This window comes from Neofelis nebulosa, chromosome 6 (assembly GCF_028018385.1).
Source record: "Neofelis nebulosa isolate mNeoNeb1 chromosome 6, mNeoNeb1.pri, whole genome shotgun sequence".
In the NCBI taxonomy this organism is placed as follows: domain Eukaryota; kingdom Metazoa; phylum Chordata; class Mammalia; order Carnivora; family Felidae; genus Neofelis; species Neofelis nebulosa.
Window position 1 is genome coordinate 35,187,782 of NC_080787.1, and position 18,179 is coordinate 35,205,960.

The 18,179-nt window shown below is 41.4% G+C and overlaps 1 protein-coding gene across 2 annotated transcripts; it reads left to right on the forward strand.

Moving 5' to 3' along the window:
• Positions 1-4,878: 4,878 nt before the first annotated feature.
• On the forward strand, positions 4,879-17,665 carry LOC131514003 (DLA class II histocompatibility antigen, DR-1 beta chain-like). Of its 2 annotated transcripts, XM_058733490.1 has the most exons (6): positions 4,879-5,068; positions 11,219-11,488; positions 15,421-15,702; positions 16,401-16,511; positions 16,915-16,938; positions 17,232-17,665. In XM_058733490.1, the coding sequence occupies exons 1-6, from the start codon at positions 4,969-4,971 to the stop codon at positions 17,243-17,245; spliced, it is 801 nt and encodes a 266-aa protein (XP_058589473.1). In that variant the 5' UTR covers positions 4,879-4,968; the 3' UTR covers positions 17,246-17,665. The 2 variants fall into 2 exon arrangements, with proteins under 2 accessions (XP_058589473.1, XP_058589474.1); XM_058733491.1 differs by lacking the exons at positions 16,915-16,938; positions 17,232-17,665 and having other exon boundaries at positions 4,880-5,068; positions 16,294-16,425.
• Positions 17,666-18,179: the final 514 nt, after the last annotated feature.

An 18,179-nucleotide genomic window follows, 5' to 3' on the forward strand; every position in this document is an offset into this window, starting at 1 on the left:
CCCCAGTTTTTGTGGCTGTTGCCTGGTTTGCCTAGATCTGGTGGCCAGAGCAGCTTACTTTCCTGGGTCCCATGGGACAATAACAAACAGAGATATGGTTTGGGCCAGCTACCATCCACCAGGGCACCACACAGGCATCAGACTGAAACACACTCCAGTATTTCTATGAAAGGGCCCTATTTACTCATCCTGGAGCTGAAGATTGAAGCTGGCTTGGCCCACATGTAAGGACCTACTGAGATACACTCAAGAGACAGAGGCTAGTAGATGCCATCTTTGCACTCTCCCTATGCCCCACTTCAAGTCATTGATGTTTTCCAGAAAGGAGCTTTTTCACCCATCCAGCACCCCCATTTTTGAGACTGCCACCCAGGGGACACCTCTAGATTATGGAGCTCTGGTGCCTAGTGAGCCTTGCACTTGTGCTCCCAAAGATCTGTATATATTTGCATACTTTAAAAAGCATACTGAAAGTCTGGCTTCCAATCAGGCTGAATCTAGATGCTGTCTGATATCATCCCCTTTGGGACACTGATAGGCCTTGGCACACTCTCAACTACCTGGAGTACTAAAAATAAAAGAGCCTGCTTAGACAAGCACAAAGATTTGAGAGATAACCAAGAACTACAGCAGTTTTGAATGATAAGTTTCATCTCCTACATGAGGCCACACCTTCAAGACTAGGAGAGGTAGCTTTTCTATCTTATGCATAAATGCCAATACAGAGAATCAGGGGAAATTAAGAAATAGGAATATGTTCCAAATAAAAGAACAATTTAAAACCTCAGAAATAAAAATAGAAGCAATAAGTCATTTATCTGATAAAGAGTTCAAAATAATGGTCATAAAGATGCTCACTGAACTTGGGAGGAGAATGGATGAACATAGTAAGAACTTCAACAGGGAGTGACAACATAAAAAGCACCAAATAAAAGTCACTGAGCTAAAGAATACAATAGCTAAAGTAAAAAATAAACCAGAGATGTTCAACAGCAGATTAGATTAAGCAGAAGAAAGGATCAATGACCTGGAAGACTAGGCATTGCAATTCACTCAATCAGAGCACCAAAAACAAAAAAGATGAAAAAAAGTAAAGCTTACTTAAGGGGTTTATGGGACAACATGAAGCAGACCAACAGTCACATAATAGGGGTCTCAGAAGAAGAGAGAAAAAAAAAAAACAGCAGAGAACTTATTTCAAGAAATAATAGCTGAAAATTTCCCTGAAGGAAACATTTATCCAGGTCCAGGTGCTACAATGACTTCTAAAAAAGATGAACCCAAAGAGACCCACAATAAGACATATTATAGTTAAAATGTCAAAGGTTGGAGACAGGGAGAGAATCTTAAAGCATTAAGAGAGAAACAATGTGTTACATACAAGGGAAACTCTGTAAGACTCTCAGCAGATTTTTCAGGAGAAAGTTTTCAGTCCCCAGAAGAGAGTGGCACAATATATTCAAAGTGGTGAAAGAGAAAAACCATCAACCAAGAATATTCTACCCTGAAATATTGTCATTCACAATTGAAGGAGAAATAAAACATTTTCCAGACAAGCAAAAGCTAAACGGGTTCATCAACACTAACTCAGCCTTACAAGAAATGTTAAAGGGACTTCTTCAGGCTGAAAAGAAAGGTTACTTTTTACTAACAGAACAACATAAAAAATATAAATCTTACTGGTAAAGGTAAATATACAATAAAATTCGGAATAGTCTAATGTAAAGGATTAATCACTTCTAAAGCTACTGGGAAGCTTAAGTAAAAATAGTAAAAGTAACTATAACTACAATAATTAATAAGGGATACACAAAATAAAAAGATGTAAAATATGACATCAAAACACAAAATGTGGGGAAGGAGTAAAAATATAGTTTTAGAATGCATTCAAACTTAAGTTGTCATCCACTTAAAATAGCTTGTTATAAATATAAGTTGTACAACATAAACGTCATGGTGACCACAAAGCAAAAACCTATAGTACATACAAAACCATGTGTAGTCATGGTTTAGAGAATTTTTTATTTTTTTGTCCACGTTGTTCTTATTCTAGCAACTGACTTCTCTGAAAGCTTTTTTCTTTAGATCAGGTCCCAAATTTAGAACTATAAAGACTGACAGGGTATCTTTTGCACTGAGGTCATCTTTAGTTTTCTGAATGGATGTGTAACAGTCTCTTGTTTCGCTCCTTTATCTTGCTTATGTAGCCTGTGGAATGAACGCAGGACTAAAATAAAGATGCTAGCAACAATTAGTAGGGCTGTATGCTCCAGTGTTCTCAAAATTGGTCGACAATATTGAAAATAGTTGGTTTGACAGGTACACCCCACTAGAAGAGATATTGAGACAAAGGAAGTAGCTCATTCTCCCCCTTGGAAAGAATAATTACTAGTAAGTTTACTTTTTCAGAGTAGAAACTTGTTTCTCTAGGGGCACCTAGGTGGCTGAGTTGGTTAAGCATCTGACCCTTGATTTCAGCTTGGGTCATGATCTTTCAGCTCCTGAGTTTGAGCCCTGCTTTGGGATTCTCTCTCTCCCCCTGTCTCTCTGCCCCTCCCCCCCTCCTCTCTCTCTCTCTCTCTCTCTCTCTCTCTCTCTCTCTCCCAAGTTAAAAACTTGAAAAAAAAAACCTGGTTATCTATAAGGATGGACTATAAGAAAAATAACTGCTAAAAGATTTTATTTATTTTCAATAAAACAAACAACATTCCAGACACAAGCCTGGAATCACTGGGCAGTTGCTAGTGAAAAACCAAAGTGGAGTTTGAAAAACAATCTTGCCAATATTTTCACTGAGTAAAGAGGTGCCACAACACAATAACACAAGGTCTAGATTAAATGGACAGAAAACCAAACATCTTCCTATATACAATGTTCACGGACAGTCCTATGAGACATTGTTCTCTCCAGTTTTTTTCGCTCATATATATATATATATACACATACATATACATATACATATAAACATATATACAACACATATAAACATATATAACATATATAAACATATATATGTATATGTATATATAAACATATATAAACATATATATGTATATGTATGTGTATATATATATATATATATTTTTTTTTTAGGTTCTCAAGGCATTATAAAATACAGATAAATTGAACATAAAAATGACATTCAGAAGTTGAAACCCTGTCCACTAAATGAAATAGCACCATAGTGTCAAGACTGGCTCCATCCAAATTTCCTAAGGGAGGACATCACTGAGATCTCACTGGGAAGAGTCCTGTCCAACTCTGCTAAGTGCTAATCCAGGCTTTAAGTGACTCAGTCTTCTGTTGACGAAGTATGTGTTCCACAGTAAGAAGAAATTGGCCCTGTTTGTCCATTTCTTATTATTGTTATTTTTCATTAGGTTAGGGACCACTAACCTGCTTCTCACTTTAAGTTCCATATTAGTGCTAGTAGCTTTCTGAGAACTGTAGGACTTCTGTACTGAGTACCACTTTCTTTTGGGAATCAATTTAACTATCTTTACTGAGGATATGAGCCCTTATTTGACATTTCTTATGCACAGCAGAAGTGGAGCAAAATTGCTTCTCCTCTTGCTTTCAGTGAAGTTCAGCCTCAAGATCACCTGTACAAGTGATGGTTAGGTGGCAGTCGCACCATTGTGTTTCCTGCACTGTTCTTATATTGAATTAATATTGAAGAAGGGTGTGAAGTATATAATAATTAAAGAAGCATAATTTTATTACTCATAACATAGTTAGGTCATACTCCTTGATCCATTTTTTCAAAAATTATATTCAATTTTATCAAATATATACACATAAATTATATTCAAATTTATATGAACAAGAGTTGATAGTGTTCTTTTTATGTTTCAATATGTTCCTGATATAGAATTACCTTTCTTTGCCATTCCTTTTATTCTATAATCTAAGGTGAACCTTAGCTTGGCTTTCCCAGATTATCACATCACAATTAGCTTCTGAGTAAATTAGGATTACAGTTTGTCAAATTAAATGTGACATTGTCCTGGTCATGATCACATGACTTTCAATAGTACTGAACTATCACTGGGGTCCAGGAACATGGCTTCTTCTCAAATCCAGAGACAATAATGACTTCTACCCAACCTCTCCACAAAATGTTAAACTTAATAGAAATATATTTTTCCAAAGTGAGATACTATTTCTGTTCTGAAACTTGCACAGCATTATGCTGAGAACTCTGGAGTCATGATGGAAAATAATAAATTGGATTTAGGAATTTGGGGACCACTGGTTATCTTTACTAGGAGGGACACTTGTACGTGAGCTGTGGGTGTCATTACATAAGGTAAATGCAAATGTTGTTATGTCCAGCAGTGAGTGACACTAATGAGGGAATCTTTTCAAGGAACTAGAATTACAACACAGCAGCCACCTCGATTTATATAAATAAAATGCCATCAGGGCCTTCATTTCAAGATTAAGTAATTTGAGAGGTTAAGTAATTTCCCCAAACCTACAACACTATGTTATGGTGCAAAAAGGACAAGATTAAAGGTCTTTCTGACTTACAATTCTCTTCCCACCACCCCTTCAGCTCCTAAATACACTCACAAGTACATTTGTTGAAACAACTCTGTCTTCCAGTGAGAGAAATAAATGCTCCTAGAGTTTCAAACTTGTGTGAAGCACAAAATTGGCTCACCATAGACGTCCAAAAATGTTTCACATATAACTAGATCAACCCTTAAGAGTACTAAATTAAACCAACCTTTCTAACTCAGGAAATTCTAAGTTTCAAAATTGGATCTTAATACTGAAATTCTGACCAGCAACAGATGATGCTTTTCATCTCTGAGACTGATTGGTTTTCAACACAGAGATTACCCAATCCCGAAACAAAAATGAATTCCTTCGTTGGTATTACTTCGGATGTGGGTGAAGGATGGTCCTAGTCCTCACTGAAATTCGCCTGCTCCCCAGACCCTGTCCTCTCTGTTCTCCAACATGGCATGCCTGTGGTTCCCTAGAAGTTTCCTGATGGCAGCTCTGATGGTAATGCTGATGGTGCTGAGCCCTCCCCTGGTTTGGGCCAGGGATACCCCACGTAAGTACATACCTTGGTGCATAAGCTATTGTGGGGTAGAGGTAGAAAGGGAGTTAGCTTTGTCACCACATCCAGGCCAGGTCCCTTAGAAATTTCTGACATTTTCTTCAGTGACCAACCATCTTTTTTATATGGATCCTCGATTCTTTCCACAAAAAAAAGAGCCTGCACGCTTGTCCTTTCTACAAGAGCTTCAGAAGGGGCCTCCATATATATAGGCCATTTCTTCTTACTTCTCTTCTAATAAAACCTCTCCAGCCTTCCATCCCTTTCTTCAGGTTCTTCAGAAAATTTAGAAATAATGGTGTCCAAACGGTTTCCCATCCAGTTGTTCCCTTTTTTATGTTGAGTTATGCCAGAAAAAGGGTAAGTCTGTCTGAAAATTTTATGGGGAGTCAAAAGAGATTAGAAAGATCTCTTTTAGAAGAACTTGTGTTATGGCCTCAGCAGGATCTCTGATGTTGGTGCCTCTCCCTAATATGTGAAGATATATCAAAGGGTCTCCCCCATTATTTCCCTATCCTTTATCCCCAAACCCTAAGGTTTGTAAGACCTGTATCCCTGTGCTATAGATTCTCTGACAGATGCGGGGATTTTTTCTCCCTCTATTTCTCCTGTGGAGACTACCCTAGAACTGAAGCACAGAACCTTAGTACTTGAAATGACCCTATAGGTAAGGAGCATCCCTGGGTGTTCTTTGATGCCTTAAAGAACTTAAGCTATCTTCTAAAATCCTGCCACAGGTTAGTGTTCATTATGAATCTATTTTGGCCTTTCTATACTATCAGCTTCTCCTACATCTCCCCTTTCTCTGGCCTGAGCCCACAAGAAGGAATTCAACTAATACAGAAAAAATTATATGAAATTCTATTTGCATATGTCAAAAATTGTCAAGTATCAGCAATTTCATATGGTTCAAACTGGACACCCTGAGCAGGTTACCAGTGGTGTGAAGGTTGTTTATATTCCTGGGGCTGAAAGTCAAGGGAACTCACTGGCCCCCTGGAGTCTTAGCCCCAAAGTTTGTAGGGTCATTCATCATGCCCTCTCCTTAATTAGCCATGTTTTTTTCCCTCTACTTCCAGTTCCTCCCTATTCTTTCTTCAGCTATGTCATCACCATTACTGAAAATCCCCAGTTTGCCCAGACCCTCAACACTATCACAGATCCATTGGATGAAATGAATTATAATGAAGTGTTCTCCTTCTTAAAATCACTTTTCCTTACCTGGGAATGTGTCTTCTGACTAGTAGGAATAGAAAGAGGAAGTTTGTCTGAATTTTTCACAGGAAGCAGATGGGATCTAATGTATTATCAGAATAAAAGAATGTTGGAGCTTGAGCCCCTTCATACTTCCAGAATACTCGCAATGATCAGGTCCCAGAACACTGGGTTTCTTCATTTGGGCCACAGATATTCTTAAGCAACTGTTATGTACTGGGTTCTGTTCTAGGATCAGAGAATTCTATTTGGATAAGAAAGAAAGGCCCTACTGTCATGGAACTTACCTAACGACAATAATAGGATAAATATTTAACAAAAAAGAAAAAAATTCCAGAGAGAGCTATAAATGCTCTTTAAAAAATATATCAGGACTGTGAAATGGAGAGAACTGGTTTCACTGACTTCAGCACAGTGGGTAGGTAGTTCTCCCTGAAAAGTGACACTAGTTGACACATGAGTGATGACAAAAAGCCAGTCATATGAAGGATCTAAGGGACAAGTGTTCCAGGGAGAGGGAACAGGGGAAAGGTTAATGTGTGGGAAAATGTTTGCTGAGTTTAGAAGACAGAAAGAAGGCAAGAGTGGCTGAAGCATAGCAAGGAAGTTGGAGAGTGACATAAGATAAGGTTGGAGAGGACAAAAGGAGCCAAATCATCTTAGATCCTGATAGCAATGGTAAGAAATTTGATTTTTATTTAGAGAGATATGTGGGGCTACATAAGGGATAAAGGTGAGTCCATTTATATTTTAAAAAATAATTCTAGCCACCATGTGGAGATTGGAAAGTAGAAGGCCACAAATGGAGTCAGGGAGACCATCTGGGAGCATGATATAATTCTCCAGGGAAGACATACTTGTGGCTTCATTTAGTGTGGTAGTGGGTGACAAAGACAGTAGTAAAGGCAAAGTGAACAGATATGGGACAGATATTTGTAGGACATGTTAATGAATTAAACGGGTGGGGTGGGTAGGTAGAAATTCAAGCTTATCCCTAAGGATTTTGTCTTCAATATTGAGTAGGTGGATGCTGATGCTGTTTACTGAGATAGGGAAAACTGAGAGAGGAAATTATTTGAAGTGGTCGTTAGAAATAAAGACTTTCTTTCAGTTTGAAATGATTGTTTTTAACTTCTTCTTTAAAATTTTTTAATGTTTATTTTTGAGAGAGAGAGAGAGAGAGACAAAGCATGAGCAGGGGAGGGGCAGAGAGAGGGAGACACAGAATCCAAAGCAGGCTCCGGGCTCTGAGTTGTCAGCACAGAGTCTGACGTGGGGCTCAAACCCACGAATGGTGGGATCATGACCGGAGCTGAAGTCAGACGCTTAACTGATTGAGCCACCCAGGCGCCCCAAGTTTGAAATGATTTTTGATATTTATGTGGAACTCTCATTGGTCAGAGAGAGAGTTCAAGAGGAGGCCAGATCTGGAGGTATGTATGTTGGTGTCATCGACACATGTGCTGTGTTAAATTCCAGGAAAGTAGAGGAGGTCACATAGGGACAGAAGAGGGCAAGAACCAATGAGTTAGCCAAGGCGACTGAGAAAGGTACCCAACACATGGAAGTCAAGGAAAGTAGTTTTCTTCACTGAGGAGGGAATGGCCGGTTGTGGTAAGTACCACCAAGAGGTGGGTGAATTGAGAACGTGACAGCAAAGTGAACTGGGTTTGGTGGACTTGATGTTTGCAGATTCGGTCGAATATCCAAAATAGAAACTGGACTGGAGCATTTGAAAAGAGAATGGGAGCTAAAGAAATGGAGGATGGATTAGAGATAACTCTTGAGTAGTTGATCTCAGGGAAAGACTGTACTCTGGGATCAGGAAGCAGCTGGACCTAAAATATAAGAATAAAAGAGCACAGGGCAGGTGTGAGGAAAGGGCACAGAACTTTTTGGCCCTCGCCAAGCATGCCAGTCTCCCAGAATCTCCACCTGTTCACTAACCCAAAAGCTCCCTGAACCATGACTTTTGGGCTTTTATGGAGGCCTCATCACATAAGCATCATTGATTAAATCCTTGACCATGATGACGGAACTCCAGCTTCAGCGTTTCCGCCCTCCCTGGAAGTCAGGGGGATGGGACTAAAAGTTTCAACCCACTTGGTTGATACTCCTGACAACAAGCCCCAATCCCAAAGGGGTATCCAAAAGTCACCTCATCAACATAACAAAAGACACCTTTATTGTTCTTATCACTTAGGACATTTCTAGTCTCAGGAGTTCTGTGCCAGAAACTCAGACTAAGACCAAGTATATTTTTCTTATTATAAATCATAATACAACAGCAGCTGATTGCCAAGACAAAGAAACCAGTAAACTTTGGTCCTGAACACATTTATTTTGCTGGAAAAACAGCTCTCCATTAGAACTAGATTTTTTGAAAATGTAAGTTTCATGTAGGACCAAGATTTTAAAGAGGTATGATACTGGAACTTTTTTCCATGTAATTTTCAGCTTCTTCATGATTAACAGTGACTTTTTCACCAGTTTTTTCCAGATGGTTTTCACTAGTGGTTGTCATCCAGAGATAGCTCACCACCCCTCCTCCCTGTTTCTTTGCCGCATGATTATTTGACAATATCTGGAGCCAATTATGGTTCTCACACTAGGGGTTTCCTCTGACAAAGAGTGGGTAGAGGACAGGGAGGCTGGTAAACAGCCTACTATGTCCAGAACAGGCCTCCCCAATCCACAACTACAAAAATGATGTGGCCCAAAATGTCTATATAGTGCTGAGGCTGAAAACTGCTTTATACTGTACTACTTCTAACATTTCTACACTCACACTTTATATACACACTCATCCTCCAATTTAGTATTCTATGGTTAATTTTAGCTTGTTTCATTACTAGACAGTTGCACAAATTCACCACATTTTGTGTTGAATCCATTCATTCAAAGCAAGTGCAACTCTTCATTTTTATTTTTTGCTTTAAGCCAAGTTTTTCAATATTTCATGAGCTTTTGCTCATTACATCTTTATCGACTTTCAACAACTTGCGTTTTTAAGTTTTAAATAGTGGTGACTGACACAAATATTTTCCAGTACAATGCCTCACATTTCTGCAGTAATTCTATTTTCTAGACCATTGATGATATCAGAAGCTTCCATTTATACATATTACTTTTTTTTAATGTTTATTTTATTCTTGAGAGAGAGAGAGAGCACAAGCAGGGGAGACAGAGACAGAACCTGAAACAGGCTCCCGGCTCTGAGCTGTAAGCACAGAGCCCAATGTGGGGCTCAAACCCACAAACAGTGAAATCATGACCTGAGCTGAAGTCAGGCACAACCGACTGAGCCACCCAGACCCCCCTATCCCTCACTTTTAACCACAGGGTTATTCTTTAACTCTTTTGGCATTGTCAAATGACAAAACTAAATCAATTTAGTAAACTATGTGATATCCTTTATTCAAGGCAAAATAATCCATGGATGGGGGAGTAAAGTGACTCACAAACTGTGGAGCACTTTCCCCAAGGGATTTGAACATCTATAGAGCATTAGAAGAGGGAACATGGAGACAGTGCATGATTGGCTAGAAGGTTAGGGATTTCTTTGTAAGGTGAGCAGGTGTGACTTTCCAAAGTCAGGTAAGCTAGCTAAACCTGAGTTGGAGAATTGTGATTGGTATTTGTTAAGGTTGCTTGACAGGTGTTTCCTGTAAGTGCAGGATGGCTTAAGTTTAGATTTGGGATGTGAGTGAGATGCTGGGGTAGCCTCCATTTTATGGGTCCTGATAAAGAAATTAACTTTATTTTCACAGTTAAATGACATACAGAGAAAAACACCAAATCTATATACATTTATATCATATATATCTATGCTTACACATATTAAAGCTACAGAATCACAAGAGCTCTGAGACACATTTGACTCCTTAATTCATCAGATCATATTTGCCGTATGAATTTTGGCACCAAAAAAAAAAACCACTTGATTTTCTGAGCTTCCTGGATTTAGAAATTCGGAAGTGGGATTGTGACCCTGTATTAGGATCACAGTTTTACTCTCCTTAAAACTCTTCATAGTCTCCCATTATATGTAATATAAAGTCAAAATCCTAATATCACCCTCAGGCTTTAAGTGCCCAGCCCCAGGTGATTTCTCCTTTCCTACTCTCCTTTCCTAATCGGTTCCCTTTCCTCCTCTCACTGTCTGTGCTTCAGTGAACTCTTTTCTTCTGGTTTCCCAAGCAAATTCACCATCAGCTCTTTCAGGCTTTTGCACATTGTATTACCCTTACCTGAAATGTGTCTTCCTTTCTCCCAAACACACACACACACACACACACACACACACACACACCCTCTAGTTCACATCCTAAACATCCCCCTTGAGACCACCTGTCTGGCACCCTAAGGAAACTCAGATCACCCAGTTATCCTCTGCTGTAGAACTGCAGGCTTGTCTTGTGACATTTCTCACCCCAGGTAAATAAAGTCCTGCCTGGCTGGGTTTTGTCCATCACTTCCCTTAATTTTAAGCCCTGCGAGTGGAGGGGATGTGGGCGTGTTTCCCTTCTCTGGGTTCCCAGGGGCAGCAGGGGCCTGAGCCACTCAGCCCAGACCAAGTGTTGGGTGGGGGTGGGGGAGGGGGACGCAGGTGGGACTTATGTCAGGCCAGGAAAGGGCTGTGAGAGGCGAGGAGGGAGGTGGGTGTCTGCCTGGAGGAAGCGTCCAGGAGGAGGCGGTGAGGGGCAAATCCTCAGGCTGGGAGGTCTGCCTCTGAACCAGAACCCAGTGACCCGGAGAAGCTCCCAGGAGAGGGGTCACCTCCCTGCCTCCCCCCGCCCCCCCCCACCCCCGGCAGAGGAGAGAAGAGCGTGGGTGCTCGGTTTGGGGTTGTGGGTGGACCCCCCGAGTGGTGGCGATGACAGTGTCTTCCAAGAGCCCCTGTGTGACCGCGTCGCCCTGTCCCCACAGCACATTTCTTAGTCATGGGAAAGGCCGAGTGCCATTTCACCAACGGGACGGAGCGGGTGCGATTCCTGGCCAGATATTTCTATAACCGGGAGGAGTTAGCTCGCTTCGACAGCGAAGTGGGGGAGTTCCGGGCAGTGACGGAGCTGGGGCGGCCTGACGCCAAGCACTGGAACGGGCAGAAGGACTTCATGGAGCAGACGCGGACAGCGGTGGACTGGTACTGCAGACACAACTACGGTGTTTTTGACAGCTTCACGGTGCAGCGGCGAGGTGAGCGGGGCAGGGGGGCTGGGGCGGCCGGGGCTGCGCGTGTGCGACTGTGAGACAGAGACTGGGTCCCAGTGAGCCTACAGGGTGTTAAGCAAGTGCACGTCACGGGGATCCCTGCGAGAGTGCGACGTCGGGGAGTGTGGTGTGCCTTTATGACTGTGGGGACAGCGTGGTTGTGTCCTTGTGTGACTGTGGGGACAGTGTGGTGTGTCCGTGTGTGACTGTGAGGACAGTGTGGGAGGGGTGCCCTGTGATGTGAGGGGGACAGAGAATGGGTGTGAGGGGGGCTGTGGGCCTAGATGTGGGGACAGGGAGGGAGGGTGTGTGGGGAAAGGGAGCAGAGGGGTGTGTCAGGCATCCTTGGTGGCCTCTGAGGCAGAGGTTAGACAGTACAGGGGCTGGAGGTGATGGATTGACTGGGGCAGGTCATTGGAGACATGGAGAAGGCAGAGGACAGTATCTCCAGTTGGGGGTGAGCGTTTACCAGAAGGCAGATGAGGATAGAAAAGAGTGGGGAGAATGTGAGGCCAGTCACACTCTGTTTCTGACATGTGTGTGCCCTTCTTTCTTTCTTTTTTTCTTAATTTTTTTTTCATTCAGTGTTGTTGACATACAATGTTTCATTAGTTTCAGGTGTACAACATAACACCTTTGACAAGTTATACACTAATCAGTGCCCACCACAAATGTACCATCTGTCACCATACGTGACTATTACAGTGTCATTGACTATAGTCTTTGTGTCGTGCCTTCTATTCCCATGGTTTACTCATCTCATAACTGGAAGCCTGAATCTCCCACTCCCCTTCACACATTTTGTCCATTGCCTACCTCCTTTCTGTTTGGCAACCATCAGTTCTCTGTATTTCTAGGCGTGATTCTGCTTTTTGTTTGTTTATTCACGTGGTTTTTTTAGATTCCTCATGAGTGAAATCATACAGTATTTGTCTTTATGAGTCTGACTTAGTTCACTTAGCATAATACCCTCTAGGTCCACCCGTGTTATCCAAATGGCAAGAATCCCATTTTTTTATGGCTGTGTAATACTCCATTGTATATATGTACCACATCCTCCTTATCCATTCTTCTATTGATGGACACTTAGGTTGTTTCCATATCTTGGCTATTTTAAATAATGTTGCAATAAACATAGGAGTGTATATATCTTTTTGAATTAGTGTTTTTATTTTCATCAGATACCTAGCAGTGAAATTATTAGATCATATGATATTTCTAATTTTTTTTTTGAGGATGCTCCATACTCTGTTCTACAGTGGCTGCACCAATTTGCATTCCCATAAACAGTGTATGGGGAGTTCCTTTTTCTCCAAATCCTTGACCACACTTGTAACTTCTGATCTTTTGTATTTTAGCCATTCTGAATGGTATAATGTATTATTTCATTGTGGTTTTGATTTGCATTTCCTTGATGATTGGTGATGTTGAGCATCTTTTCATGTGTCTGTTAGCCATCTGTATGTGTTCCTTGAGAAATGTCTGCCCATTTTTTAATCAGATTTTTTTGAGATTTTAATTTTTTTTAAGATTGTTTATTCTTGAGTAATCTCTATATCCATCATGAGGCTCAAACTCACAATCCCAAGATCAAGAGTTGCATGCCCTACCTACTGAGCCAGCCAGGCATTCAATCAGATGTGTGTGTGTGTGTGTGTGTGTGTGTGTGTGTGTGTGTGTATGTGTATTGAGTTTATAAGTTCTTTATATATTCTGGATATTAACCCCTTAGAGTGTATATAATTTTCAAATATCTTCTTTCATTCAGTAGGTTACCTTTTTGTCTTGTTGATGATTTCCTTCATTGTACAAAAGGTTATTTGGATATAGTCCCATAGTTTATTTTCCTTTTGTTTCCTTTGCCTTGGGAGCCATATCTAGAAAAATGTTACTATAGCCAGTCTCTGAGAACTGCCTGTTCTCTTGTAGGATTTTTCTGTTTTAGCACATGCCTTTCTTAATTCTGAAAATTCTGAGATAGGGGCACCTGGGTGGCTCAATCAGTTAAGCATCCAACTTTGGTTCAGGTCATGATCTCTCAGTGAGTCTGAGCCCCAAGTCAGGCTCTGTATTGACAGCTCAGAGCCTGGACCCAGCTTTAGATTCTGTCTCCCTCTCTGTCTGCCCCTCTCCTGCTCATGCTCTGTCACTCTCCTTTCTCAAAATAAATAAACATTAAAAAAATTTTTTTTAATTCCAAAAACCCTAAAATAAGTGTGTCTCTGTGTACATAAGCATTTCACTGAGAAAAAAAAAATATCAGACTAATTGTTGAGGGCTGGGAAACTTTGAGGCACCTCTACTCTCTCTAAGGCTTCTGTTAGGTAAATTTCCTGGGACTTTTTTCTTTTCTTAGAGAATATGTTTACACATAGATGAAATGATTGTAAAACTACCTTTCGAATTATAATTTTGATTCTTATCATTAACATACTGATGTATCTCTTTTTATAATGTCAATCATATTTAAGTAGCTAATACTATTTTATACTATGTATAGTTACAGCAATTTACTTCACAATCCCCTTTGTTAGGTTCTTTCAATATTGACACTAAGTTGGAAATTTCTCTATTTTTTTTTATGCTTCTATTTTTTTCACATATTTATATGCCAATTATAATTACTGCCCTAAGTATTTTCTATTATCCTATTATCTCTGAGATCCCAGTTTTTTTCAGTAATTTTATGGGTTCCCTATGTAGTAAGATTGACACTTAGCTGCTATTTGATTCAGCATTTTCACCATTTTCGGGTATATATCTCATTCTGTTTTTTATTTTCCATGTTAAGAATTTACACATTTTTACTTACTGAAATGTACTGTGAAATTGTTGCCAATGATTCACCACCAATCTGAAATCTACTACTTTGTGGTATTATATAAATATTGTCCACCAAGTTTTCCATTTCTTTTAAAACAATTGTATTAAGTGAGGGCCTGATAGTGTCAAAGATGGTCTCAAATGGTAAAGACAAAACTAATGAATCCCAGACGCTGCCCTGGCTTCAAATATCAGTTGAGAAAAAGAGATAATTATAAAATAACAATTCCAATAAATGTGGCTTTTTGTTGTTGTTGTTGTTGTTGTTGTTGCCAAGGATAGAGATGGATCACCTGAGTGTAAAGATAAGAACTTTTGAATGAATGACTTTCCTTCCTTCTTTCGCTCTTCTTCAGGATCATGCTTTTCTTGAGACTCAACTCATAGATACATAAAACCATCTCTGTGTGTTCCTGCCTCCCAGGGTGGAACCATTTCTGTCATTTTCTAAGGTGTGAGTGCACTGAGGTAACATTCCCTGGATTTCCTACCTTTTATCCCCATCTAGACAACTGCTGTTCCCCAATTTATTCACAATGCTTTGAATCATATTTTCTCTCAAAGTAAACAAAAACAATAAATAGCATATTATGAAAGCTGAGTTCCAGCCACTGTTTTACATATTTTAGATCCATCAATCCTCATAAAAGCCTAAGAGGTAAGTTAATATATTTTCCCCTTTGTAGGTGAGACTCAACTAAGGCACAGAAGAATTTAAAAATTCTCCCAGGTTCAACTAATAAGAGTCAGAGCTTGGATTTAAGCCCAGGCAGCCTAGCTCCAGATGTGATACCTTCAATTAATATATCTTATGTCAGGCAAAGATTTGTAAACACTTCAACAATGAATAACTGTTTCACACTATGGAAAAAAAACACATAAATTTCCATAACACGTCTCAATTCTAATGGGCCTGTGCTGTCAGGATTGAATTCAAGACTCATGAGACTGGCTGGTACTTGGCCACGTGGCCAGCTTTGAGGGAGGCCTGCACGAGATGCAGCCTGGGACCAGAGACCGGAGGCAGGAGGGCAGCCAGCCAGGGAGACTCACTCTGTCGTCCTCACTTAGCCCCGCTACCACTTGTCTTCTAGTTGAGCCGACAGTGACCGTGTTCCCCTCGAAGACGCAGCCCCTGCAGCACCACAACCTCCTGGTCTGCTCCGTGAATGGTTTCTATCCAGGCCACATTGAGGTCAAGTGGTTCCGGAACGGCCAGGAGGAGGAGACTAGGGTAGTGTCCACAGGCCTGATCCGTAATGGAGACTGGACCTTCCAGACCCTGGTGATGCTGGAAACAGTTCCTCAGAGTGGAGAGGTCTACACCTGCCACGTGGAGCATCCAAGCCGCACGAGCCCTATCACCGTGGAATGGAGTGAGTAGCTTTCTGATCTCATAAGTTCCTCACCCAGCAAGGAGGGGACTTTGCTTTCCCTGAGTGTTAGGTCTCTCCTCTCCCCACATCATACTGTCATTTGCTCCATGTTCTCCTCACCACAGGTCCCTGGGGGTAGCCAAGTGATTGTTTCCACAAAGACCTTACTCCTTGGGAGACAGTTATGCCTGGCAGGCAGAAAGAGGTCATGCCTGTTTTGAGCCTCCCTGTGATATCACAGTTCATGGTTCCCCCTTGACCCTGGACACCAGCCCCCCACCTCGGGTTGGACTTGTGCTTTTGGCACTGTTGCTCTGAGTTACCCATTGTGACCTAAAAAGAGGTACGTCATCTACAATGTAGGGACCTTCCTGACATGAGGAGAGTCCAATCTCACCTCAGGTTTCTATTGGCTCTGTTCCCCTGGACAAGCTACTTAAACCTCATGGAGTCCCACGCTCCTCCTCCATCAAATGTTGAAGTAGTGGATTTAACAGAGCTGTGATATTTAAAACGACTTCATTGCCTGAGTCTATTATATATTCAGTGTGATTTTTAAATCTCTTTTATGGTAACGTCCAATTATTCTAGTACCTTCAGGCAGACTTCTTCCCCCATTCTCAACGCTCTGAATCTGAGTCTCAGTTGGAGAAGGAGGACTAGGGATAAACATCACTACAACTAGCTTCTTCTCTCAGGGGTACAGTCTGAATCTGCACAGAGCAAGATGCTGAGTGGAATCGGGGGCTTTGTTCTGGGTCTGCTCTTCCTTGTGTTGGGTCTGTTCATCTACTTCAGGAATCAGAAAGGTAAGGCACCTGTTGGTAATTGAGACTCCCCATAGAATTTTTAGGGGAAGAAATATGGCTTTTTTAAAGTTATTTCTCTGTGTATCAGAGGCTCTTTATAAAACATCTCTTTAACCTGGAAATTTCCTGAAAATCCAGACATTTCCTGGAAACGCATGGAGATCTTGGGTAGAATCCCAGGGGCAAATGCAGAAGGAACCACTAATGAAATCACAGTGGATTTGTATGACAGAAATTTCATAGGTCACCCCTCTCACTTTCTGCTCTCCTCTCAGCCCTGCCACATGTGATGTGGGTGGTGGTGTTAGAGAAGTCTAAGGAGTGGTCTCTGGGGCTGGGACACTGTATTGGGGACAGACTTGCCACCATACTTTTAAGTATATATGTTTCCCCTCTCTTGCAGGACACTCTGGGCTTCCACCAACAGGTAATGCCTTTAATCCTCTTGTAGAGATAGACTTGGGCTCTTAGAACTGATGTAGAGACAACAAGCCAGGAGACAGAAATCATAGGAAGACTGAAATGTGATCAGACAGTTTGGAGTAAAGCTTCTTTTCACCTGTTAATAAATGGTTTGCACTCGAAAGTAGCTTTGGTTCAAGGATACTTAAAAATATGTTCTTCTTACTGTGGTGCTTTGACACGAGGCCCTGAGAGAGGGGAGAGGAAGCTGCTTGTGAAGGTGGGTCTGGGAACAACACTCTGCTCTGTCTTCTGCAGGACTCCTGAGCTGAAGTGGAGATGCTGACACTCCAGGAAGAACCTTCTTTTCAAGCTTCTTTGCAGAGTGAAAAGGTTCCCAGCTTGGCTAGGGGAAGAAATCTTGCTGCTTTAAAAGTTAGTTCTCTGTAAATCAGTGACCCTGTAGAAAGCATCTCTTTAACCAGGAAAGGGCCCATATTCCTTCCACAAACACGGTGCTTTCTCAGGATCTGGTTTGCCCTGGCTTCAGTGACCCCGCAGAACCCATGCTTCCTGATGGCTCCCTCCACCCCCTCCTTGACCTGGAAGCCCCAGTACTGACTGCAGTTCCTTACCTTCTTTCTCTCCTGGCCCCCTGTGAATGCAGCCCTTACAGCCTCCCCTGCATTGGAACTCACCTTCTGCTCACGTGTCTTTAGAAGCTTTTCTCAAATAAACGTGAAAGAGACTTATTTTTAAGTATTGGTCTTAGGGACAGGGGCCTCTGGGAACACTCTCTGGGTACAGATGCTTGTAAATACCATCTTCCCACACTCCCCTCTGCCTTGCTAAAAAGCCAGCAAGTGCAATCTTTTTTTAGTCACATTTTCCTTTATTTATTTGCCTTTTTTCTTTTCTTCTTGTTTTCTTATCATTTTCCTTTTTTTTTTCATTTTTTCTTTTCTCATGGCAGTTCCCATCCTTGTAATGCCCTCTGCCTTGCTTTCACCAGTGGGCATCATCTTTGTGCTATCCCTCTGCCGTGTTCTACAGCATTAATATCTCCCAGAGGGGAGCTTCTACATATGTCTGGTGCACTGGATTTTATGCCTGGTGACCTGGTTTTTGCAGCTGCCACCCAAAGAGGTGTCCCTTAATTGCCTGGCTCCAAGGGCACTGGGACTTGTGTCTCAGGTTCACATAGGACTACAACAATCAGAGAGGCAGTTCTTGGCAATTGTCTATAGGACTGATTCTTGGTGGAGG